General features: G+C 40.6%; 2 protein-coding genes across 2 annotated transcripts in view; both read left to right on the top strand.

Annotated features, from left to right (window-relative positions):
• Positions 1-1,606: 1,606 nt before the first annotated feature.
• LOC122672911 (probable receptor-like protein kinase At5g18500) lies at positions 1,607-6,139 on the top strand. Its single transcript, XM_043870415.1, has 9 exons — positions 1,607-1,884; positions 2,712-2,932; positions 3,063-3,301; positions 3,789-3,915; positions 4,309-4,380; positions 4,592-4,778; positions 5,141-5,273; positions 5,605-5,889; positions 5,931-6,139. Exons 2-8 carry the CDS (start codon positions 2,779-2,781, stop codon positions 5,866-5,868), a joined length of 1,176 nt encoding a protein of 391 aa, XP_043726350.1. The 5' UTR covers positions 1,607-1,884; positions 2,712-2,778; the 3' UTR covers positions 5,869-5,889; positions 5,931-6,139.
• Positions 6,140-7,980: 1,841 nt separating this feature from the next.
• LOC122670861 overlaps positions 7,981-27,646 on the top strand; it is a 33,469-nt gene continuing 13,803 nt past the window's right edge. The window contains exons 1-3 of the mRNA XM_043867872.1: positions 7,981-9,248; positions 11,783-12,354; positions 12,456-12,675. Coding sequence (XP_043723807.1) covers positions 8,007-9,248; positions 11,783-12,354; positions 12,456-12,675 — 2,034 coding nt within the window. The 5' untranslated portion in view covers positions 7,981-8,006. The remainder of the gene's footprint in view (positions 9,249-11,782; positions 12,355-12,455; positions 12,676-27,646) is intronic.

Genomic DNA, 27,646 nt, shown 5'->3' with positions numbered 1-27,646 from the left:
CAGGTAAATACAAGCTATTATGCCATACAAATAAAAATACAAGCAATTACAGCTAACACCAGCCTTTTAGATGGTTATGTATTTTCTTTATCCATTACTGACTTATATACCTATTTCTTATCAAATTCCTGACGTGACTGACACATACAAGTATTGTTGAGCCCGATATCAATCAGATCGGATGTATCAACCAAAAAATGGATCAATTTTAAAACCAGGCCCGGAAACAGCCTGATAGGCCTGATTCTAATCGATTTGTATATCGACCGGATCAATACAAACACCGACCCAGAATACCTATAACCTTTTGTAACGAAAGATTCTTATATGTCCTGTCACTCCAGTGTATAAAACTTTTTTTTTTTTTTTGGGGGGTAGAATCCAATGTATAAAACTTAGGAGAATGTTTTCTATGCCGAGGGCGCAGGCTGTGCCCAGACACATGGGGATGACTAAAATGACCACTTTGCCCCCCTTGAATGACAGACCCATGTGTTTGGGAACAGGCTGCGCTGCAACACAGAGAACACCACCCCATAAAACTTATCTGTATTTTTATTTATTTTTTTAATCTTCTTTTCTCTCTCGAATCAATTTTTTTGTTTCCTGTTTAGGAAAGAATTAGGAAAAATGTCCAAAATGGATGGTGTCTGGTGTGGACTCCGTATGATTGAAGATAACATTTACCTTCGTCTCTTTCATAAATTTCGTTTTGCTGAAATTGATTCAAATTTTTTTTCTATTTATTTGATTGCCTATTGTTTATTTCTCAGTCAATTTCCAGTCTGTTTTTTGTGTCTTTGTTTTTTTTCCCTTGTTTACTTTGGTTAGATGCAGTTAGTCTGTTACAGTGAAGATGCCCTGGACAGTCCAGCCCACAGATTACATAATATAATATAATATTAATCATAAGTTAAATAAATAAATAAATAAATCAATGAAAACCCCTCCTTCTCCTCCTTCCAAGTTGCACTACCAGACAACCATGAAACTGCTTTACAGCTCACAAATACGATTTTATTTTATTTTATTTCCAGTTTCACTCCTGTTTTCCATTTATCCTATGATTCCATTCTCTTTCCCCTTCCCTCTACTCCATATAGTTTCTGTCTCCCTCCCTCCCTCTCAACATTTCGACATTTCTCTATCTAATTAAGTTTTTTTTAAATTTATTATTTGGTTTATATAATTTTCTATTCTTTTGTTATTCTAATCCATCTTCAGTTTGAGTTTTTCGTTTTTTTTTGTTCTTGTTTTCAGACTTTCAGTTCTGTTGAATTGAATTGAATTGGAAGTGAATTGGTGGTGGTGGTGGCTGGCTATTCTGTATTCACTAAAATTGAGAGAGAGGCTGGTAAACCCTTATTGTCTGTGTCGGCGCGAGGTCATTGTCTGTCGGCATTGTCGGTATTCGGCGATGATGATACAGAGAAGCCATTTCAATTAAATAAGCACAAGTACAGTAGTGATGCTTCAGACACAAGGGGGTTAGTTACAGAATTAGAGTAGCACCCCCCCCCCCCCACCCCACACACACACAGAGAGAGAGAGAGAGAGAGAAAGAAGTTGTTGCAGGTTCGATTCGGACCCGGCAACTCGAATTGGAAGTTCATGCCTGGTCGTAATCACTAATCTTCACTATTCACTACTTACTTGAGAGTAGTGGGTGCGGTTGTTCCTTTGACGCCCATCACAAATTTTTCTCAATCTGGGCATTATTTGATTTCTCGATCTCTGCCCAAGGCGATTCAAGATGGGAATGTGGATCAATTCTGGTCTTGTTTACGATGACGGCATTTGGAAAACTGATTAAATCCTCAGCAGCGGATGAAGAAGAGCTGTCTAAAGATCGCATTGCCTCCTTTGCCTGGGAAGATATTGCAGGTATCAAATTCATGTTCATGTTTATGTTTCTTTCGCTCTCAACTGCTATCATTTCTTCGACTGTTTATTATATAGTAAAAAAATAGAAAAAGAAAGTAAAAACTGCTTTTATCATTCTTCAGAAGATTTAAGAGGAGCAGATAGATATGGAACAGTTTGCAAAATTCGCTCTTTTAACTCTTCCCCCCCTTCTTTTTCCAACCTTATATTCCATATCAAACATCATTAACGATGACCTCCACTAATAAAATTAGCCTTTTAGAGTACTGTTTAGGTCTCATTTGAGTATTCCATTGCCACTTGCCAGGTGACTATGCACAAGACCTAGGTAGTAACTAAATAAATAAACATGATCCATTGAGCTTTTATCGCGATAGACTCCCTTGATCTCTCTATTATATTAGACGTAATATATTATATTACTTTGATCTTCATTCCATAGTTGATGGCGTTGTAATTCTGAAATTTTCTTGGTCCTTCAGTGGGTTTGTGTTCTGTATCATTTCTGCGTTACAGTCCACTGGCTTATGAAATCTGCAGATTTCGCGCCTGGATATTTAATGACTTGCATAAGCATGTCAATTTCACAAGCCTCTGAGCTATGTCAGTCCTGCCTTTCATTACTTGAATGAATAACAGATATTTTTATGTACTCCTTTGTATTATTGGTTTTGTTCCCATCAATAGAAAGGCCTTAGAATTGTGAAGATTCACCAAAATGTTGTTATTTGATCATACTGTGAAACCCTAATAGTTTGCATTGCCGTTTGCTACTTCTGTACAGTTATCTCCATTCTGCTTATACTGGGAATTCCTCTATATTCCAGGTTCAATGTATAGGGATACATACTCTGAGACTATCATTGCGCATAGCTGAAGTGGTTCCCATACCAAATGTCAAGGACTCTTGTTGCGGCATTAATTGGAGGTGCCGCAGGAGCCGTGGCTTTGGTGGGGATGGTAATAGTATTTCTATGGTTCTGCCTGTCTCAAAACAGGAGCGTTTCAAGAACCTCTGAGACCGGTTCATCTGATCCATCTGTTCAAGGTAATGTAACAATATTTACTTAAAAGAGGATATGGATTCAGGTGCACTTAATGTCTCTGGGACTAAACATCTTCTGCTTCTTCTTCCTCTTCCTTTGGACCATGTTTCTTTTCTTTGCTTGTGCTGACAGTGGGAAGAAATGTTGGAGTTGAGATGTCTTTAGCAGGAGGTATAACTCTTCCACCTGAGTCACGTGAAGCTAGGAGTTTTCCAATGGAAGATTTGGCTTTGGCTACAAAGAACTTTAGTGATATTAATTTGATTGGAGAAGGAAAATTTGGCAAGGTGTATAAAGGTTTACTTTATGATGGAATGATTGTGGCCATAAAAAAGCGACCTGGGATGCCAACTCGGGAATTTTTTGAGGAGGTAATAGCCATCTTTTTTCTACTACTACCTATTAAATTGAGGTTATGTTTCCCAATATGCATGTAGTTGGTTTGTCTGTCCAAGAATAATTTGAATTTTTAAACTGTCTGAAGAGTTCCTCTCTGAAGCTTGTGATTCTTTTCTCATCTGTTTTATTAGTTTTGCCATTATGGGATTGATTCAATATTGAGTCTCGTATCATCTTCCCACTTTCTTTTTCTTCCCCTTCCCCCCTTTCCTCCAGTTAAAGTGTCCATTGATTTGTTTACGAGCTTAGTTTTGGCATAAACTTGGTAATGATATTGATGATAAGTCAGCCTGTTTACGGAGTAAATTCTCTGACAATGTAAAAACTAATTTGAAATGTTTAAATCGTTGATTTGTTAACTATGTGCCTTTCTGTTTCCTTCCAGTGTTATATTTTGGGGCTTTCTTTGTAATTCTGTTATGGCCTGAAATATTGAGAACAGATTGCGTTCTGTATCAGGTGCGTTATCTGGCATCTATTCAGCATCGAAATCTTGTCAGCCTTCTCGGGTACTGCCAGGAAAATAGTCTGCAAATGCTTATCTACGAGTATATACCCAATGGAAGTGTTTCTAGTCACTTATATGGTAATTCTTAGCCATGCATACTCAAAATTCATTTTTAATATGTACTGTATGAAGTTATAGCACATAGTACTGGGGATCATGTTAATTGGCCGATAGTTGTACATACTGTGGATTGACATGAGAACAAACCGGGCCCTTTTTTGGGGGGATAGAGGGACTTGAACCCTCACGATTTATAAAGTCGACGGATTTTCCTCTTACTATAAAATTTCATTGTTGTCGGTATTGACATGTAGAATGAGATGACCATACCTCACACTTCACTAAATATGGAACCATGATCTACATTATATGTATTGTGTAAGACCTATATTCATTTTCTTTGAAATACTTGCATCTCCATTGGTCTATTCTCTGCATAATTTAAGAGTTTGCTTGTTTCCTCTTTTGTAGGTATGGGTCAGGTTTCCCATGAGAAGCTTGAATTCAAGCATAGACTTTCAATAGCTCTAGGGGCAGCAAAAGGTGATCCTCTGCAAAATCAGTGAGCATTGGTGGCTTTCCTAGTATATTTTATTTATGCTTTTTCTTAGTAACTGAAGATCTATAATGGGTCAGTGAAATGCTTTTGTAAACTTCACTCTAAGATTTGTTTCTTCCAAAAATATCTTCTACCGGATCAAAGACATCTCAGAGTAATTCTCACATTGTTCCACTTATTTATACTTCCATGCAGGTTTGGCGCACCTTCACTCATTGAGCCCCCGTTTGGTACATAAGGATTTCAAAACAGCCAATGTTCTAGTAGATGAAAATTTCATTGCTAAGGTTGCAGATGCTGGACTCCGCAATTTACTTGGTGGAGTAGATGTTGCAGGTCCATCTTCTCAAATGATGGCTGATGATATATTCCTTGCTCCAGAGTATTTTTTTTATCTCCTTGCAACTATTTATATTAGATTCGTATTTTGAGTACCCAGTATCTAGGTACTTGAGATATTAATAACATACATTAATTTGATTCACAATTAGTTGGGATACAGTTATGCTGAGTTGCGTGGAGTTGAGTTAATATTAATGCAATTTGAAATGCTGGTCTATATCTTTATTGTTAAATATAACATGATAGTGATATGATTGTACTATTTCACAAGGAACCTGACTCAGGTCGTCACCTGGCCAAATCAGATCATTGACTGGGATATTAAAACATAGGTGTTATAAACCTTTGGTTGTTCCTTTTATTTGATAAATAACTAGTTGTTTGTACTCTTGTAATATCTAGGGTGAAAGAATTTGGAAGATTCTCGGAAAAAAGTGATGTCTACAGCTTTGGGGTATTCATGCTGGAGCTGGTGGGCGGGCGCGAAGCAGATCAATCTGTGTCTTCTGAACCTGATCAAAACTTGGTTGAATGGGTAATTCACACTCTGTATACCTTGTTCTGATGATAAGATGATCCTTAACATCCAAATAGACCTCTCTTATGCCATTTCTGTGAGGTGGAAGTATTGTTTCTAGACTTTCTCTTCTCATCCTGATGGTAGTAGTTGGCCTTATATGGAGAAATTGATAGTCCTCTCCTTTATCTCAACTGGTAGATGAGATCTCCTACAAAATTCTTGCCATTCTTATAAAACTGCTGAGAAATGCCATTGCCACATATATGGAAAATTGAAGTAACTTTTTCAGGTCTCAGCTTAGTTGTAAGTTATCTGATAGTAAAGTCATTTGTCTGGCTTCTTGAAGGCACAAAATTATCAGGACTCGAGCAACATATCCTCAATCATTGATCAAAAGCTGGGCAGCAGTTTCACAACTGAAGGCATGAAAGAGTTCATACAGCTGTCCATCCATTGTGTGGACTTCTCTAGTGAAAGGAGGCCCAACATGAACCATGTGGTCGCAGAACTCGATCGGATACTTGATAAAGAAATGAACCTGACAACAGTCATGGGTGAAGGCACCCCAATTGTGACTCTTGGGAGCCAGTTATTTACTGCTACAAGATAAGAGAGTTATTATAGCTTTGCGGTATTATGTGATCTTTGTGAATTATTCTTTGAGATTTAAAGTATTGTTTATGTGATCTTTATTTATGTGATTTTTTTGAATTATTCTTTGAGATTTAGAGTAGAAAATCCAGCTGTTTGAAAAGTGTATAAAAGAACAGCTGTAAATTTTTATTTTTTTTTTAATTTCTTTTTTACCCATAAATGTATGAGAATTCATATTGTACAACATTAATTTTTTCTTGGAAATATCAGTTTGCAGATTGGAGTTAGTGTAGTTTTGAATTTACTTGTATAGCATACTATACTATATTATACTATACTATATTATACTATACTCTTTGGATTTACTTGTAAAGCATGCCATAGTGCCATACTATACTCTGAACTATCCATGTTGCATGCTATACCATACTCTGAAGTGAACTAGCCATGTCTGGGAATCACTGCTCAGATTAACTCCACATTGCATTTCACATCTTCCCTTAATAATATTAATTGCCCTTTTCTAAATTTTCAGTAAGTAGGAGGGGGAAATGGTTCTCTTTTATTCCCATGTTGCATAGGCAATCAGGCAAAACTTGCAAGGCTTCCACCTCAGCTATCATATGTAAGCAAGGTTTGATGAATCAGAATAAAATCGGGTGAATTATTGCTTGATTCGAATCGGAACAGTGGCACCCGATCCTGATTCCATCTAAGGTTATCGTTTCTTATGTAAAAGATGCTTGGTGTTTGAATTGTGGAACGCTCTCTCTCTCTCTCTCTCGCCAACTGTACTTATTAATATTATTTTCATCAAATTTAAAATATAAACCTTTTTACCAGGGGGAGTTTAAAATATGAATTGTGTTTATCTTCTCTTCACCCACCCCCCCCTCCTCCCAAAAAAAAAAAAAAAAAAAAACTTTTCTCTTATCTATTACCTAACATGTTTAGGGAACAAGGACTTACATTCCTTGTTTAGTTAAAATTTAGAAAAAATTGTAACCTAAGTGGATTGCAATTTTTAAGGCATTCCAACTAAAGGGGATTGTTTTGCCAATAGTCTCTGCTCGTTGATCAACAATGACAGTTGGATGAGAATGACTTGAACAAGTTGTATATTGAAGTTGAGCCTCTCTTAAACAATTCCAATTTTGTAGCAGTACCACAAAATGAATAATCATATTTGGTTTTAAAAAATCAACGGCTTTATGATGATGTAGAATACGGTCATTAAATTTTTATCCCATACTCACTCCCTATAAATTGTAGGGGTGGCATTCTCTGTGGGAGAACACGTGTAGGGGCCGATGAGAGTGCATGTGGAAGCATCATAGGGGTAGGATTTTTGACTTTTATAGGGGGTGTGGTGGTCATTTTGCTCCTCACTGTGTCTGGCATGGGTGGTACATTATTCCAAATAGGGAGAACTTTTCTCCAAACTTTACGAGTAATCTTTTTCTTTCCTCGCTAGCTCTTTTTGAAGAACAATACATAGACTATAGAGAGATGGAGGATAGCAAAAAGAGGAGATAAAAGAAATCTAAAAAATGTGGTTTGTAAACTGCTACAATAGTATTCACATTTCGAATCTGAGTTGGTCTCACATTTTTTGGTAATCACACAAATCACACGCCAATCCTAAAAGGTTAATCGGTTACAAACAAGTATATAAAGCATGTTTAAAAACTCATATTTTTAAGTTTCTTACTTGTTTCCTATCAGTTTGGTTCAATTTCTGGTTTCAATTGGGCCATTTGGTCAATTCGATTTTTACCAGTTTCCCGATTCTAATCAAACCAATTTCATTTGATCGTTTCTGATCGGTCCACCCGGTTTGGATTGGTTTTTTTTTCTTCTAAATTTTTTCAATTGGGTTGGATTTTGACATCCCTAGGTTTGAATTTGAAGATGCGGTCCTGGGGACCTGGACTGGTATGTTTGTCATGTCCCGGATTTGGGTCTGGTCTCTGGTGGGGCTATGGCCCACTAAGGTCCATTATCCAAAAAAGCGGCGATTAATTAATTAGTATTATTATTAATTTAAAAAAAGATTGGGAAGGTTTGCTGGTCATTTTACTGTCTTTCTTTTTTATTTTTGAAGAACTGGGAAAGGACTAAGGAGGGAGTGTGTGTCTTTGCTCCCGGCCCAAAATGATGCCGCCGGAGATTCAACCTCGCGTCAACCGCCCTATCATCTCCAACTCCGTCAGTGCTCCGACCTTCTCCACCTTGAAATTCAATGGCGGGTATTCACCCGAACGAAGCCTTAACCCTAGTACTATCAGTGTCAATGATAAAAGCAGAAGCAGTATCACCAAATCCCTCAAGAACCCTCGCTTCTCCCCTTCTTCCTTCCTCCACAACCTTAGAATTGCTGTTGCTCTCGTCCCTTGTGCTGCTTTCCTCCTTGACCTCGGGGGCACCCCCGTCGTCGCTACTCTCGCCGTGGGTCTCATGATCGCCTACTTCCTCGATTCACTCAGCGTCAAGTCCGGTTCTTTCTTCGGTGTCTGGTTCTCTCTCGTCGCTGCTCAGATTTCTTTCTTCTTCAGCTCGTCTCTCTTCTCGTCCTTTGGTTCTGTTCCTCTTTCCATACTCGCGGCCTTCCTCTGCGCCCTCACCAACTTTTTTATTGGAGCCTGGGCGTCGCTGCAATTCAAGTGGATTCAGATCGAGAACCCCTCCGTCGTTCTCGCTCTCGAGCGCCTTTTGTTTGCTTGCCTCCCGTTTGTTGCTTCGTCTCTGTTTACCTGGGCTACTGTCTCAGCTATTGGTATGAGTAACGCTGCTTACTATCTCATGGTCTTCACTTGTGTTTTCTACTGGCTATTCTCTATCCCACTTATCTCATCTTTCAAGTCGAAGCAAGATTCTGGTTACCATGGTGGTGAGGTTCCTGATGAAACCCTCATCCTAGGCCCCCTAGAAAGCTGTATCCATACTTTGAATCTTCTATTCTTTCCTTTGCTCTTTCACGTTGCTTCTCACCGTGCTGTGGTACTCTCTTCAGCTGCTGCTGTCTGTGATCTGTTTCTTCTTTTCTTTATTCCCTTCCTTTTCCAACTCTATGCCTCGACCAGGGGCGCTCTTTGGTGGATCACGAAGAATGCACACCAGCTGCACGGTATCCGTGTCGTTAATGGTGCAATTGCTATGATCGTTGTGGTAATCTGTTTGGAGATTAGAGTCGTTTTCTATTCGTTTGGACGGTATATTCAGTTGCCTCCGCCGCTGAATTATCTTCTGGTGACCATTACGATGCTTGGAGGAGCTTCTGCAGCTGGTACTTATGCCGTTGGTATGATTGGCGATGCCTTCAGCTCAGTGATGTTCACAGCTTTGTCTATCCTGGTCAGTGCGGCTGGAGCAATTGTCGTGGGCTTCCCTTTATTGGTATGCGCTTGAAAATGTTTATCCCTTGTTCTAGCTCATGTGTATTTGGCTGTCTTGCATCCGTCCATGGGCCAGCTCTGCAAACATTTGGTGTATGCTTTATCTGCATTGTATTATTGAATTGATTTTCATTTCCTGTATCGTGCTCGTGCAATAGATGTTGTTTATCTAGTCTCCCAGGTTTAATAAGGTTGCAGCTTGAGTTGCCTATCAGCTGGGTTTCCTTCATTTTACTATTGAAATTATGCCATTATGTCCTGTAATAAGATTCATTGTTTGCTTAAATTTATTGTCCATCAAATCTAATTGTTAATTTCTGAAGGATGGGAAGCCTATAGAGCATTTCTCATTTGGTAGGTTTCATCTGTCCGACCTGCTTTTTGCAAAGCTAGGCCACCAGTGGCATGCATCAGACAGGGGTATCAGCCCGTGCAGAGTCATTAGAGCTGATGACCATTAACTTTGAACTCTGGATAGTGTCTTGGGTGTTCAATTTATATTCGACTTAATTGTCCAGCCAAATTTGTTAAGAAGGATTTTTAGCAACCTAAACTTTTCATTCTTCGCTTAGATTGCGGTACCTTCTTTCAAAATCCATTCTAGCCCCTAGTGGCATTTCAGTCTTAAATTCCATTTCAATCTCTGCACTTCCTCTACTCCTATTCTGGTTCTATACCCAGCCGCCTTTTAAAACTGAAATCACTGCCTCCTCTTTTCTTCCATTTTTTTCTTTACTTAAAAGGCTCATGGATATAAACCTAGAACCAAGGGTTCTAGAGCAAGGATGACATGATGAACACAAGATATGGTGCTCTTTCAAATCAAAGATGCATAGTGGTTTCCCCTTCTTTTTATTTTCATATTTTTATTATGTTTAGTATGCTGAAAATACGTTTTAGTTTTTTCTGAGTCGCTCCATTTTCTCTTTTTTTTCAAGGAAGGTAATTAGTTGACAGGAATGGGCCCCACTTAACCAACTTATTGCTTCTCTTGGATGCTGTGTCAGTGCATCAAGGATGGAGTGTCACTCAGTAAAAAGTTGGATTTTGATTAGTTCAGGATTTAATCATTTATGTTTGGAAAATTTTGGAACAAAAAATTTGGTCCATGTTCATGAATTTTTTTATCAAATTTTGTAAAGATTTCAAACTTTGCATCCATTTCTTTATTTTTATTGGAATTTTTCAAAGATTTCGTTTTTTTGAGGGTCGTCACTTGCTGCGATGGCAAGGTCTCATTACCGCCAGTGCAGTGGCGCGGGTTGGAGTCCTGGGAATCAGCCTCTCTGTGAAGGGGGTAAGGCTGCCTACCATCTACCTCTTCCAGACCCTGCGAAACGCAGAAGCCTTGTGCACTGGGACAACCCTTTTTCAAGGAAGGTAATTAGTTTTGGATTCCCTCATATGGGTGGGGGGGGGGGAATTAACTCTTTTGATTCAACAAGTTGCTTAATATATGAAGGATACACTTACGCCTATCCCTCTAATGAGAGGGTTTGTTCGTTTATATTAAGCAAGCAAGTAGCTCTTGGTTCTCTTATCCCTTTTTATTTTCTCGCCATTGTCTTCTCTTTGTGGGATGGGTGCAGTTGGATGTGATTGTTCTGATTATATTTTTTGGGGAAGGTATTTGTACACGGGAGATTCTCCCATCAACTCCCTCAAATAGGGGACGGGGGAGGGGAGGGTTTTTATGTCATTTTGGGTGGGCATTTATGCCAATACGACTGCATTTAATGCAGGTTGTGCACATGCACAGCCGTGCATGAAAACTTTTGCCATATTTTTTTTTAATCAAATCCCTATTTTGTTTTTTTCAAAGCCTGATACATTTAAATTCTCATACACAACATAATGCCTAATGTTTGCATTTTTCCTAATTGATTGTTGAGCAAATAATGTAGGCCTCTATCATGGTTGGTGCTTTCAATGCAAGAATACAAAGGGATTTTTGACTCGTATATAAATATGTGTATTTCTAATTAATTATGGTGAAATTGGACGTCCAGCTGATAAGCCAACCTTCACAATGTGAACAGCTCATGATTTGTGTATACGCTATGGGCTTTATTAATTAGAGAATGCTGTGCCAAATATTAAAAAAAAAGTATTTTTACTCAATGAGATTTATGAAATTAGGGAATGGAATGTCTTAATGGAAAAGAACATATTTGCTCTAATTGATCTAGCTTTTGAGAAATAATTGTACATTTATGGTATATTTTTCCATCGTTGTCTTCCATGCATTGGCTGCATGGAAGACGGGAAGGTATTTCTATGATCCTCGCTTGGACCTTAGTATGCTTCAATTAAATTGGTCCCACTATGATGTTGACAAACATCTAAATTATGGTTTTAAAGATAAACTTTATCTACCCGTCTTATTATTCTCCTTGAATGTGTAATTTACTTAGATATTTGTTATTTTAATGGGTGAAAAAATTTTGCCTTGATTATCAGGAAAAAATATTTTATCTCCATGTGCATCAATTGGTTATGTAACACTAATGTTACTTGTCATCTTTGGCTTTGCAGTTTCTTCCCCTTCCTTTGGTTTCGGGCTTTTATTTGGCTCGTTTTTTCACGAAGAAAAGCTTGCCTTCATACTTTACGTTTGTCTTGCTTGCGAGCTTGATGGTTGCATGGTTTGTTATGCATAACTACTGGAATCTCAACATTTGGTTGGCTGGCATGTCTCTGAAATCAGTCTGTAAGCTGATAGTCACAAGTGTAATCCTGGCTATGACTGTTCCCGGTTTCACTCTTCTTCCACCAAAATTTTGTTTCCTGACTGAGGTTGGTCTGATCAGCCATGCGCTGCTACTTTGCTACATTGAGAATCGTTTTTATAATTATTCCAGTATGTACCATTATGGATTCAATGATGAGGTGATGTACCCAAGTTACATGGTTATTTTGACAACTTGTTTGGGCCTGGCTTTGGTGAAGAGACTGGTTGTTGATAATCGTATTGGACTTAAGGGTGTTTGGATCTTGACTTGTCTGTATTCTTCAAAGCTGGCTATGCTCTTTATTACATCAAAGTCTGTTCTATGGGCATCGGCTCTTCTGTTATTGGCCATTTCGCCTCCATTGCTTCTTTACAGGTATTGGCTTGTACTTTTTGCTTATTTGTTCTCTCCTCTTTCTATGCTTCTCTAATTCCATATATACATCTACTTAATCTATTTCTTACTCGGACTTGCAGGGGGAGATCAAAAGTAGATTCAAAAATGAAAACTTGGCAAGGTTATTCTCATGCTAGCATTGTGGCTTTTTCTGCCTGGCTTTGTCGCAAAACAATTTTTGAAGCTCTTCAATGGTGGAGTGGGAGATCTCCATCTGATGGCCTACTTTTGGGTTTCTGTATTGTTTTGACGGGATTGGCTTGCATCCCCATAGTGGCTCTGCACTTTTCTCACGCTCAGGTACTACTTGTCGCTATTGTGGTCTTGCTCTGTGCATATTTAAAAAAAAAAAAATTCAATTGATTTGTGACTTTAAATTCTCATTCATGGCATGACCCTATTAACTGAAGTTTAGTGGAACAGAACACTTTTGAACTTTATGACGGAATTGGAAATTCTAAATTTTAACTATACTTTTGATATCTGGAATGACTTGTTTGGGTTACCGTACGCAAAATTTAAGATGATCGATATTTCAAGGTGATGCAGTTGCATTAGGCATTAATCCTGTATGGATATCTGTATCCAAGCCTGGGAAACTTATGAGGTGCTTATTGTAGTCTAATGGCTTGAAATTGACCTTTGAGTAGTTATATTATAGGTTGGGTAATGTAGTACTGTTTTTGAAGATCAAAACAGTACCAAGAACAGAATCAAAATAGAGTGAATAAAATCTAGATTTAGGAGAAATCAAACAGAATTTTAGTCAGATGGCCAGAATGGTGCAAAATTCAGGACTAGTGTTTTTCTGGGGTGAATAAAAGAATTCATTACCTACGAAAGAAAAGGAAAAAAGGGGCCCCCAAGGGGGGAATTACAAGAGCCGACAGCTAACCAAAGCTTCAGCTAAAGGGAGCTGGAGCAGCAAGAGATACATTAGAGAGACCCCAGGAGATTTCAAAAGAAATGGAATCCCAAATCTGTTGATAAGAACGAGAGTTGGAGGTCCATTTCCTGATATTACGCTCCATCCAAATATGATTGAGGGCAGCACAAAAAACCATCTTCCCAACTGTGTCGCAAATAGAGGATCCAACAAAGGTCATATCAACCCAAACCCATTCTCTTGAGAAAGGGGGAATTCTTCTTTGAGTAGGCAGGCATTTGGTTAGAATACCTTTCCAGATGGCCTTTGAAGTAGGGCCCTCAAAAAACAGGTGAGTCAAGTCTTCCACATTGTTCCAACAAAGGCAGCAGGCAGTGGAGACCTGTATCTGATGATTGCGCAGAAAGGCCTAGGTAGGAAGATAGTTGGTGAAGACTCTCCAGGCTGTGAAACAATGGCGAAGTATATGATGCTTGAACCAGAGAAGATTCCTCCAAACAGCCGTCGTACCTTTCAACCGGATAAGATTCCAAGCTGCCTTGGAAGAGAACTTAAGCGAGCTGTTTGCTGTCCAAGAAACACAAATCACCTCTTGCTGGCAATCTCCTAAAGATGGACTGAAGGTCATTCCAAATAAGAGAAAGAGACAGGGAAGAGGTAGGGGGGGGGGCGCAATCATCATGATGAAGGATGTCCGCTACTAGAGCAAGCCTATGAAGACCTGAAGCATAAATTGTCCTTGAGGTGACTAGGTGTAAGAGAATTCCCTTAGGGTGCCAGTGATCCAGCCAAAGGGAAGTAGAGAGACCATCACCAATCTGGGAGTGGATAGAATGAAGAACAGGATGGCAGGACCAAAGAAGACCCGAATAAACCCAATCAACCCAAAGGCTTTTCTTTTTTGAGGCAATCTTCCAAATCAGCTTGATGATACCAGCAGTGTTCACATCTTTGATTCTTCTTATACCCAAACCACCCTCCTTTTTTGGGAGGCACACCAAAGACCATCTTAAGGGATGGAGAAATCTTGAGGATTTGGCGCCCTTCCAAAGGAAAGAAGCTAATAGAGATTCTAAGGACTTGAGGGAGCTCATAAATGCCAGACCAGTAGATATAAGAAGCCTCTAAGATAGATTTAATAAGCACCAACCTGCCTGCATAAGAGAGAAGCTTGCCTTTCCACAACCGAAGTCTTTTCCTTATAAAATCCAACATGGGGGTGTAATGATGAGCAGAGAGCCTGGCAGGAATCAAAAGATACCCTAGGTACTTGACTGAAAGGTGACCCTCTTGGAAGCCTGATTTCTCAAGAAAACCCACTTTGTCCATCTCAAAAACTCCGGCAAAGAAAAGAAGGGACTTGGAAGGGTTGATGCGAAGACCAGATAGCTCATGAAATTGCTGAAGACAAAGCAAAGTGTACTCAAGCGAGGTGATGGAGGCCTTGGAAAAAATCATCAAGTCATCAGCGAATGCCAGGTGGGTAAGCTTTAAAGCTTTGCACTTGGGCAAAGGAGTGATGAGTTGCTGATCGGTACAGATCTGGATTTGCCTAGTTAGGACTTCCAGAGCCAAGGTGAACAAGTACGGGGATAGAGGGCATCCTTGTCGAATCCCCACAGAAGCTCCAAAGTAACCCGCAGGACTGCCATTAATTAAAACTGAGAACTTTGGGGAGGAGATGCATGAGCTAATCCAATGAACAAAAGGCATAGGAAAACCCATCTTGAGCATAACTTGAGATATAAAGTCCCATCTTAGAGAATCAAAAGCCTTGTGAATGCCAATTTTCAATAGAATAGACGGGGCATGATTCTTCCTATCAAAGCCTCTGACTATGTCATTTCAAAGAAGAATATTGTTTGAGATGTTCCTACCTGGGATAAAAGCTGATTGGTTGTCACTAACCAGTAAATCCACAACACTCTTGAGTCTTCTGGCTAGGATCTTAGCAATAAACTTGTAGAGAAGAGTACATAAGGCAATAGACCTGAAATCGTTCATAGTTAGGAATAAGGCAAAGAAAAGTATGATTGACACCTTTGATCTGGCTGGGGTTGAAGAAGCAACTTTCAATGGCAGCAATAAGATCAGCCTTGATGATATCCCAGGTAGCTAGAAAGAATCCCATACTGAAGCCATCAGGTCCAGGAGCACCAGACACCTTTAGAGAATGAATAGCTTCCACAATTTCATCTTGTTAAAAAAACAGGAATTTCGTGAATGGCTTGAATGATCAATGAGATCAGTCAAGCTCTCTATTTATAATAATAATAATAAAAGAGATTACAAAGGGAAACATTGTTCACAACATTGTTCACGTGAACAGTGTCACAGCCCAAATTACAATTCTACCCTTGTTCAAAAGTACATAATTAAAGCATAAATAAAATACCAAAAATACCCTTATAATATCGGGTAACACATCTCAACACTCCCCCTCTTGTTGGGGCATAGATATCACACATGCCCAACTTGACTAGACTAGGATAAAATAACTTCCCACTCAACCCTTTGGTGAAGACATCAGCCAGTTGATCTCCAGACTTCACAAAAGGGATACAAATTTGCCCACTCTCTAACTTCTCCTTGATGAAGTCTCTGTCAATCTCCACATGTTTGGTACGGTCATGCTGCACTGGATTGTGGGCAATGCTAATTGTTGCTTTGTTGTCACAGTACAACATCATTGGAAGATGAATAGAACCATGGATATCAAGGAGTAAACTCTGAAGCCACAGTAACTCACATATGCCCTGGGCCATAGCACCGAATTCAGCTTCAGCACTAGATCTTGCCACAACATTTTGCTTTTTACTCCGCCATGTGACCAGATTTCCTCCAACAAAAGTACAATAGCCGGAGGCAGATTCCTATCAGGGTTACCACCCCAGTCAGCATCTGTGTAAGCCTCAATGTGAAGATGGTCATAAGGAGACAAAAGCATCCTCTTTCCTGAAGCTGACTTCAAGTAATGGAGAATACGAAGAACAACAGCCATGTGAGTGGAATAAGGATCATGCATGAACTGGCTCACAAGACTCACAGCAATGGCAATATCTGGTCTGGTGTGGGAGAGATAAATCAGCTTGCCCACCAATCGTTGATATCTGCCCTTATCAATAGGTTCACCATCATTCTCTTGCAGACGGGTAGTAGCTTCCAAGGAAGTATCACAAGGATGACAACCAAGCAAACCAGTCTCTGATAGTAAATCTAGAACATACTTTCTCTGGGAGAGAAAGATGCCTTTTGGAGCACGGGCAACTGCAATCCCAAGAAAATATCTTAGTTGTCCTAGATCTTTTATGTCAAATTCCCATCCCAAGAAAGCCTTCAGGTGAGAAACTTCATCTGTATCATTACCAGTCACAACTATGTCATCAACATAAACTATGAGAAGAGTGACCTTTTCTCCCTTTCGCTTGATGAACAGAGTGTGATTAGCATTACTCTTTTTGTATCCACAGGAGACCATGGCTTTATGAAACCTACCAAACCATGCTCGTGGAGATTGCTTCAACCCATAGAGTTCCCTTTTGAGCCTACAAACTTTCCTATGGGTCTTGTCAGAGGAAAAACCTGGAGGAACATCCATATAAACCTCCTCTTCTAACTCCCCATGAAGAAATGCATTTTTTACATCCAACTGCTGTAGGTCCCAACCAAAGTTGATAGTACAAGACTGTAAGACCCGGACAGTGTTCAACTTCGCAACAGGGGCAAATGTCTCCTGGTAGTCGATCCCATAAGTCTGAGTGAAGCCTCTGGCCACAAGCCTGGCTTTATATCTATCCACTGTTCCATTTGGCTTCTACTTGACAACAAATACCCATTTGCACCTGACTGGTTTCTTACCCGAAGGAAGAACAACTAACTCCCATGTCTCATTTTTAAGTAAGGTCGTCATTTCTTCCATCATGGCTGCTTTCCACTTTGGATCTGCAATCGCCTCCTGCCATTTCTGAGGAATAGAAACAGAGGAAAGAGAAGAAACAAATGCACGATAGGAAGGAGATAAAGCATCATAGGAAACAACATTGGAGATGGGGTGTTGGGTGCATGACCTAACGCTTTTACGAATAGCGATAGGTAAGTCAAGGGAAGGATCCTTACCAGATGATGTAGCAGGGTCTGGATCTGGATCAAGTGCAGACGATTGTGGAGGTGGTATGGTGGTGGTGGTAGTCTCAACTTGTCTTGTGCGCTCCCGGGTATATACCTTATCAACAGGGATTTGACTGACTGGTCTACGCTCCCCCTGAATAGGAGCCACTGTAGGAGTTGAAGTTACAGAGGGCTCCCCCTGAATAGAAGCCGGAAGAATAGCAGACACATCTTCAAAACCCTGATCCTGCTCCCCCTGAAGAGGTGTCTAGGAATAATATGACAAGGACTCATGGAAGACAATATCCATGGAGACAAAAGTACGACGAGAAGGTGGATGGTAACACTTGTATCCTTTATGGGTCGCAGAATAGCCTAGAAAAATACACCGAATGCTCCTTGGATCAAATTTCCCATGAGGATGATGATTGCGGACATAGCAAACACAACCAAAAACTTTGGGGGGAACCACAAAGGAGGAGGAACCCTGGAGGAGATCAACGGGGGAACGACCATCAAGGACACGGGTAGGCACACAGTTGATGAGATAAGCAGCGGTAAGAATGGCATCACCCCAGTACTGAGAAGGAACCTGCCGTGCAAACATAATGGCCTGGGCTACCTCAAGGAGATGTCCATTTTTCCTTTCAGCAACCCCATTCTGGGCAGGTGTGTCAACACAGCTGGTCTGATGAACAATACCATGTGTAGCCAATAAAGTTGGAACTGACCCTCTATGTACTCTTTGCCATTATCACTGCGTAAAATGCGCAAGGTGGCATTGAATTGGGTCTGAACCATACGATGAAATAACTGAAAACAGCGGAAGACCTCACTTTTATGGCTCATCATGTATATCCAAGTGGCACGAGTATAACAATCAATAAACGAGACAAACCATCGATGACCAGAAATGGAAGTACAATGGGCAGGCCCCCACTGATGTAACCTAGGTGAAATAAGTCTCACTTAGGACCAGGTTGTGTAATAGGTTGGCCGAATGGGCAGATTAGGGTAATTAGGGCAAAATTAGGGTTAGGAATTGGAGATTGAGTTAGGGCTTTATTGGGCAATGATCTGCAGGTTTTTAGGAGTCTATTAGGATAGGTTTTAATTAGGTTTGAATAGGAAATAGGATTTCAGAATTATTAGGGTTAGGGTTTTGGGTTTTGGGAATGAAAGGAGTTAAGGGATCTAGGGTTTTTAGAGGGAGACAGGCCAAAGGAGTCTGGCTGAGTGTCACAGAGGTAGGGGGAGGGTTCGGTTGAAGTTTGGAGGGATTTGGATGGTTGGTTAGGGCTGGGCAGTGTTTAGAAGCTTTTAGGGTTTGAGGGAGAACTAGGGTTTTGCAGGAAAATAGTTGCAGGTTAGGGTTCAGCAAAGGGAAGCAGTAAATCAGATAACATTTACTGGTTGCAGGTCTGAGATTGCAGAACAGTAGCAGATTGAACACTTGAAGAGGCCTCCTGACCTTCACAGTGCAAGGAGTCGCAAGATAACCCACCCTTAACCACCTTGAGTCCACTAGGATATAGGCTCGCAGAAGAAGCAGTGGCAGCAGCTTGAAGCAGCAGTTCCAGATCTGAAATCAGAGAATTTTTTGAAGTTTAAAGTTGTGGGGGAGCCTCCCACGATTTATCTATTAATAATAAAAAGAGGTGGCCAAAAGGCCTTACAAATAATCAAGCTTAAAAGCAATCCTAGTCAGATTAGGAGTTGGGATTCCTAATCTGAATCCTAATCACAAGACATAAAACATAATAGACTTATACTATAAATAGGAGTATAAGTTTAAACAACTAACATAACTAAACACCCATCCCTCTAAAATCGTGGAGGGGGAACTAAGAAAATATAAACATAAAAAGACTGTTTTAACCCCAACATAAAAGAACAAACAAGTAAAGGCTCCACGAAAATCAAAGGCTGCTCTTCTTCTTCCTGCGTGAACTTGGACCTGCATTACCCACACATCAGAATGAACCAAAGAAAAAGGAGGCTCACGTCTTTTATTTAATGAAGAATAACTGGAACGAGTCTGTTTGGCCAAAACCCAAGCCTCACATAAAAACTCATTCCCATTACAATGCTTAATCAAGCGCGGAAACAAAAGAGACAAATTACTAAGGGATGGATGACCAAGTCGACAGTGCCAGAGATGAAGGTCAGGGGACGAGGTGGACTATAAATGATGAGCTGTAGAGGAAGCCGAATGCAAAGTAGAAGGCTGACCCGGGTCAAGTAAGTAGAGACCACCCTGCATCTTACCACCCCCAATCGTGCGCCCCGTCTCCAGATCCTGTATGACACAATGAGAAAGGAAAAAAGTCAGTTTGCAGTTCAAATCTCTAGTTAGACTACTAATAGAGAGAAGGTTGGTAGAAAAGGATGGAACATGCAAAACAGATTTTAATGAAAGGGTTGGTGAGCAGTGTATGGAACCCTTCCCATTAATAGGAGAAAGGGAACCATTAGCTACTCGAACACTGTCTTTGCCAGAAGATGGAGAATAAGGATGAAATACATGGGAGGAGCCAGTCATGTGGTCAGTGGCACCGGAATCTATAATCCAAGGACTGGATACAACCGATGCACACAGACTACTGACTGGAGTACCTGAGGCAAAATTAGAACCAGGAGGGGCAGCAGGTGCAGATACCGTAGTGGAGGCAGCGGAAGAGGCCTGTAGCATGCGACGGAAAGCTAGGAGCTCATCCTGAGTAAGCCCAATGTCAGATGAAGGGGCAGCAGCAGTAGTAGTAAGAGAATCAGCCATATGAGCCTTGGGCTTAAACTTCCCACGGGCTTTCTTTTCCTCAAAATCAGCAGGCTTCCCATGGAGCTTCCAGCATTGAGCCTTAGTTTGATAGAGCCTGTTGCAGTGTTCATACTTGACAGGACCTTTAGGGACAGCAGTACCACCATCAATAGTGGTAAGAGAAGGAGTATTGGAAGCAACTTGCAAGGCGGATCGATCAATAGTAGAGGAATGCAGCATAGCAGCCCGACGAGACTCCTCATTATGAACCAAGGCAAAGGCCTGCTCTAGGGATGGAAAAGGGGATTGCCCAAGTACTTGCACCCGAATAGGATCAAACTCCATATTTAGTCCAGCCAAAAAATCATACACGTATTTTGTCAACGTGTTTGCGATAGGCAGCTAGATCAGTAGCAGTAGAGGGCTGATAGTCGGAGTAATGATCCAATTGCTGCCACATGTTCTTGAGGGCAGCATAGTATTTGGAGACAGAAAGCTCCTGTTGGGTAGTGGCATTAGCCTACTTTCTAATCTCATAGACCTATACATCATTCCCAGTACGACCATAAGTCTCTTTGGCACCATTCCTGATAGTATGGGCTGTGTCCAGTAGAAGAAAATTGTTTGAGATATCCCCTTGCATAGAATGGATCAAGTAGGACATCACCATCGCATCATTCGATAACCACTTGTTGAGCTGAGAACCCTCTTCCACTGGTTTAGTTGTTGTCCCAAGAAGATGGCCAGTGAGGCCATGGCCAGCTACTGTCAAATAGGTAGACCGAGACCACTTCAGGTAGTTAGAGCCATCAAGTTTGATTGGGGCAGCAAGGGGAAGAAAATCAGTCTGGGGCTGGCCATCAATGCCAGAAGAAGCCAAAGAAGAATCTGAACCAGTCATTGCAGCAGGTAACCAATCTTCAATAAAGCAGCAAACAGCCAAAAAATATCCAAAAAAAATTCTGGAATCGACCCCCAATAGAAGAGGGCTGTATTAGAGCAAAAAATCTCAGATATGTAGGCTGGGAATGATGTCGAATGAAGGCAGCAAGGGTGCCAATCAGATGCAGCAGGAACCAGCAGCCCAACCCCAAGATCGATTAATGTCAGGGTTTTGAAAAAAACCCTGAGAAGAGAGATCGAGAAGGGGCTGGGGTCTTCAACCAATCTAATGAAGTGAATAGGGGCTGAGAACAATATCAAATAAAGATCCCACAATAGAAGATGCAGCCGAAACAGATGTAGAGGCCTGATCTCCAAAAAAAAATAGGAACCTTCAAATCGCAGACAGTTCTTTAGCTCCACTTGATCCAAAAAAGAGGCATAAAAAGGGAGGTATGTTGGGGCAGCAGCTAGATCATTACGATCACCTCAGTAGTGCTGCCCTGATGGTAGAAGAAGAACCAAAAGAAAGGAAGAAAGAAGAAGGGAAGAAGCTCGATGGAGGGAAGGAGAAAAAAAATCGAAGGGAGGGAGGTGGGTTTTGAAAACCTAGATCAGAGTGTATTTGGCTCTGATGCCATGTTAACAAAACAGGAATTTCGTGAATGGCTTGAATGATCAATGAGATCAGTCAAGCTCTCTATTTATAATAATAATAATAAAAGAGATTACAAAGGGAAACATTGTTCACGACACTGTTCACGTAAACAGTGTCACAGCCCAAATTACAATTCTACCCTTGTTCAAAAGTACATAAATAAACCATAAATAAAATACCAAAAATACCCTTATAATATCGGGTAACACATCTCAGCACATCTTCTTTAGGGATAGAGCTCAGAACTTCAAGACGATCAGGAGGGATGAACTTGTTGAGTAAATGACTTTGAATAGGAACATTTCCCTCCATGGGAGCATTGAAGATACCTTTGAAATGCTGAACAGCCAAGTCCTTTATGTCCTTAACAGTAGTGGCAAGAGAGCCATCATGGGAAGTGAGCTGAGTGATGGAGTTTGCATTGACACTAGCTTTCACTGAACGGTGGAAGTAAGCAAGATTGGAATCACCCAAGTCAAGCCACTTAATTCTAGATTTCTGCTTGAGGAAGTTCTCTTCCCGAGAGAGCAAGGAGGATAGCTCAATAGTGCTCTCTTTCTCGGCTTCAGCAAGAAGACTATTGAGGTTGTCGGCTTGCAGCTGAATCTGAATAGAGGCAAGCCTATCTTTACAATCAGCAATTTGAAGAGTAATATTACCAAAAATGTTCTTATTCCAAACCTTGAGGGCTTCCTTGACATTGCGAAGCTTTCTGGAGAAAGCAATGAGGGGAGTTGAGAAAGCAAAAACTGGTTTGTTCCAAGCTTCCAAAACCGTGGGCTAGAAGGAGGGATGAGAGGACCACATATCAAAAAACTTATAGGTTTGGGGCCAAAAGAAGAGTAAGGCTGTATGGCAAGGGATATTGGGAATGGTCAGAGATGTTTGGGTTATCAAAGGTGGCATGAGAAGAGGGAAAAGAAGCTAGCCAAGCTTCATTGACTAATACTCTGTCAAGCTTGCAAGAGATGCGGTGGATACCAGCCTTTTTGTTGCTCCAAGTAAGAGGGAAACCCGTCCATCTAAGTTCGTTTACCCCAATGTCTTCAATACACCCATTGAAATTGTCCATAGCTTCCAAGTCTAAGTGGTTACCACCCTGTTTTTTCAGAACTGAATCTGATGACGTTAAAGTCACCCCCCAATCCCCAAGGGAGGGATCCAATGCTGCTGGCAATGGAACACAAATCAGTCCAAAGAAGAGACCTTTGATTTGAACAGTTATGAGCATAGATAACAGTGAAGAAAAAGGAAGTGTGGCCTAGGCAGTTAGAAAAACGGAGATGAATGAATTGGGAGGATGAGGAAAGAAGGGAGATGGAGATTTTGTAGGATCCCAAAGGATCCAAATTCGGCCATTTGGGTGGAAGGAATAGTTTGAAAGCAAAGACCAGCCAGGGTCAATAGACTTAAGGATTTTATCAGAATTTTGCTCCTTGATGTGAGTTTCAAGGAGACAACAGAAAGCAGAACGAGAAGAGCGAAGACGGGAACGAACAGAAGCATGCTTCGAGGCGGAGTTTAAGCCCTGAGTATTCCATAAGAAACCTTGGATCATTGGGAAAGAGGGAGAAGGGGCAGCGGAGACTCCAAGAGTCGAGTCATAATGGAACAAGATCTGGCTCCGGTGCCGACGCTTGTTGGAGCAGTTGAGAGGAGAACCAAAATTTGACTTGTAGGAAACCAGAGGGCAAAGAACACCAGGAGTGTCGGGTAAAGGGGAAGAGTCATCTGGGTTAGGTTGAGGACCCGACCCGTTAGAAAGTAGAGCTCATAGTTATCAAGGCGGGAAGGCGACCCTGGCATTTTAGAGGGTCAAAATTCAAGGTGACACCGCCATGGCGGCAAGGCGCCCGCCATGGCGCCCAAGGCATCCACGGCGACCAAGGAGCCTGGACGCCATGGCGACGCCTTGATAACTATGGTAGAGCCCGACCCAGGAATCAACAAGCCCAAGTTAATTGGGTCCAGGCCATAAGAAGAGGAGTTGCCCGAGAGGACCAAAGGAGGAATTGAAGAAGAAACGACAAATGAAGTGGGCCCCAACCGAGATTTGTCTAAAAAGCCTGAGGAGGAGTTTAACTCCAAAATGCCTCGCAAAGACAAAGCTCGAGAAAGTGAAGATGCAGAGACCGAAGTAGGCAAAGGGTAGGTTTCCAGAGGAGCCAGCGACAGACAAGCAGTCACAGAAGAGGTACCATCGCAAGAGCTAGAAAAGGGAAGCTCAGATGCTGTTGCTTCCGGCATCCGAGACCTGCTGCAAGGCAAAACATCGAATTGGAGCATTTCGGGGCAAGCGATAGTATCCGTATCATCTATGTCAGCAAGAAGACTGAACCTGTTCTGACCCAAGGAAAGCTGCTTGCTCGACCTATCCAAATCCTTGCTGGCCTCCGCCGGCAACGTCGCTGCACTGTGGAGATTCCGGTGACAAGATCTGGTTCTCCTCCTGCCACGAGACCTATGTCTTTGACGAATAGGGTTTGGATGAGGCAGAAGCTCCTCTCCGGCATTCGAAGGCAGAACATCGGCAGTCGGCGCCTCACCAACAGATGGAGAAGGTCGAGTAGAGGCCAGGGCCGAGGGGGAACAAAGCTTGGAGTCATGCCCAAAGGTTTTGGTCTATTCATAGTATGGAATAGTTGCTGGAAGTTTCAGATGAATCTACTGGTTGGATTTGAAGTTATGCAGCAATCCTAGTAATACTAGGATAAGGGTATGACAGTAAATTCACAAATCAGATCATTAAAACAAACAGTAGGATTGTATCAATAGATCAGAATTGAAGTGATGTATTAAATCTCACTAGTATATCAGAACAGTAAATTGATACAATAACCAGAATTGCAGAAATCCAGAATCTGGGGAAAAGGGTAGAATTGGAATAATCAAATAAAACCAGATCAGGGTAAAACTCTGATCGAGTTCTTCCTTTAGGGTCTAGAACAGTTCCTAAAAATTGGGAAATAATCCAATAGCTAGATTCCCTCAATTGAGATTTATGTCAAAAAAACCCTTGCGTATGTTTGTCAACTAGAACATGAATTCTAGAAAATTCAGAACTGTACTTGAATAATGGAAGGGAAGAAGTTGGAAGAATAATAAAAGATAGAGAAACACCAGGGCTTCACACCACAAGGTGGTTGGAAGGATTATCCACCAACCAGTCTTAATCAAACTCAAGGAGCCTTGATCACACACAAGGGGTTCTTCACGCCTGGAAGGGACAACAATAGCTTTTCATTAATCAAACTTTGTGTACAATGCTGGATCCCTTTACAGACTTATATAGAAAACTCAAATACAGAGTCAAACACTAAAAAGGATAGGCCTAACCCAATCCTTAACTTATAAGGTAGCCTAATTTGACTAGGAAACTAAAATAATGAAGGAAACTAACTCAAAACAAGACAGGACTTGTAGAATCCTAATCCAGCCTAACTTAAACACCTAATAACAATTAAAATAAAGAAATAAAGACACTTATTTAAAAAATTTCGTATGTCTAGCCTCTATCCATATTATAAGCCCATTAAAGTGGTCCATTGCAAAGAACCCATTGAACTAAATAAACCTATGTAGATGATTTAATCACATCAATGGGCCTTTTTTTTTGTGTTTCATTGTATTGGGCCTAATTTATGAGCTCATAAAGTGGGGATAAAGTCAGCACATGCGATTAGTTGTTAAGTTGACTGTTTGAGTTAGATTATGATACTTAATAGCTAGATAAAGTTCTGATTTGAGTTTATTTACTTTATTAGCATGATTGTGAGGCATTTTTTGAGTCAATTTAGGAATTTTAGAAGGTCTTTATAGATGATTTGAGTAAAGAATATGAGTGTTTTTTAAAGAATTTTGGTGCTATTGAGCAGTGCATACGGGATTGGTATCCTATGCCTGATTTCTTCTGTTCTTTTCTTCTCTCTTCTTCCTCCCAAGATGATCGATCTCATCTATTTTCCCTCACCTTCCATCGATCTGATTTCTTCCTTTATCAAATTTCCTTTGTCTTAGATTTGATTACAGTTTGACCATTGGATCTGCTTGCATCTGAAATCCATAATCTGGATTTTTGGACTGCATTATTTGGTATCAGAGCAAACCTGGATATGGATTTCTTTATGTTCAAGACTAGAGTTTGTTTGCTCATCGAAAAGCTAGCTATTTTATTCATTGATGAAGGACAAAGCGACATTTTTGTATTGCGGTTTTTAGTGGAGATATTATCAAAGACCAATGAAATTATCATTGAATCTGAAGATGATGTTTTTTGTTGAATATATAATTTCTCCGTATTTTGATGGTGCTTATTGTGAGGTGTTTGACTCTTCGAAACACATCATCGGAGTTGATCAACAATGGTTGGAAGCTCGACAGGGTGTTCTTGATCCTAAAGCAAATGTATGTATGTTGAAGCCCTCTCATCTACAATCATTGTTCGAGAACTCATTTTGTTTCGGTATTTCTGGCTGACCGAAATATCCGAAATATTCGAAATTTCGGATATTTCGGTCGAAATATTGTATTTTTTTGGTAAGTTTCGGTAGGTCATTTCGGTGGGTTTTAGGCCAAGTTAAGGCCTGAAACTTCATGGAAACCCTATTTTAGGCTATATAAACACATTTAAATGTTCAAATTGCAAAAATAGTCACCCAAATGGTGTTTTGGAAAAATAGTCACCCAAAATGGTGTTTTCGACACCGTGAAGTTGTAGATCGGCTTCCGGTGTCTAACATATATTTATTTCATCACAAACAAACATATTGATCATGCATTTCCTTAAAAAAAACCAATTTTGAGAATATGGTTTTACCTGGAATAGTGGAAAGGCTTCACAGATGTGCTAAGAAGTTTGAATCTTGTGTTCTCCAAGTGGTTCCGGCGTAGATGCGGCAAGGATTCAAATGGGAAGTGGAAGAATGGAGAAGAAATGAGCAAAAACCAAGCAAAAACCAAAAAACCAAAAAACCAGAGCTGTTTTGAAGTCTCGTTTCGACCGAAACTGACGAAATGTGGTCTTTTATATAAAGGGGTTTGACGAAAAATTAGATTTCGAGATATCACGAAATTTCGAGAATTTCGCTCGAGATATTGTATTTTTTCGATTCGAAGTAGCATTTCGTTTCGAGCAGCTCGAAATATTCGAAATTTCCGAAATCTCGATTGCGATTTCGCGAGATTTTGAACTATGTCTACAATACAATTTTGTTTTGAAAGGGTTGTAATAGGATAAGTGATAACTGATTAAAGTTAGTCAAAGCGACACTCACAATGCATCCACAGGAAAAGCCGAAAGGGTCAATGCAAGAGGAAGACCGCTCTAATGTGGGACAACAAATAATGGTCAAGGGAAACGAGATGGTTGTTATTGGTGAAGTAACAACAGACTCCACTGCAACGAAGGATGTTTAGCATATTTAATTTGTTATTCCCTGCATATTTTAAGTCGGGGATGCAACATTGAAGATTCGAATTTTTTAATGTGTTCGAGTTATCAACAAGGAACTGCAAGCATCCATTAAAATGTTATTCCTACCATTCTACAAAATTCAAGGGTGAGTTTTTCTCAACATCAGGGGAATTGATGCAGTTGCATTAGGCATTAATCCCGTATGGATGCCTATATCCAAACTTGGAAAGCTTATAAGGTGCTTATGACAGTCTAATGGACTGAAATTGACCTTTGGGTGGTTATATTATATTGTAGTGGACGTTAAAAGATTTGGGGATAGGATCCTATCTATCAAGCTGGTGCTAGACAACGAGGTTATCAACATAGTTAGCGCAAACGCGCCCCAGGCAGGATTAGGTGAGAGTGTTAAATTACAATTCTGGGAACACATGGATGATTTAGTGCATGGTTTTGGTCAAGGAGAGAAAATTATTATCGGAGGTGACCTTAACGGACATGTGGGCAGAGATCGTAAAGGATATGATGAGGTTCATGGAGGATATGGAGTTGGGGAGAGAAATGAAG

Source organism: Telopea speciosissima, chromosome 8, assembly GCF_018873765.1.
Source record: "Telopea speciosissima isolate NSW1024214 ecotype Mountain lineage chromosome 8, Tspe_v1, whole genome shotgun sequence".
NCBI lineage: Eukaryota > Viridiplantae > Streptophyta > Magnoliopsida > Proteales > Proteaceae > Telopea > Telopea speciosissima.
The sequence above is the reverse complement of the archived record's forward strand: the minus strand, read 5'-3'. Positions and strand labels throughout refer to the sequence as shown.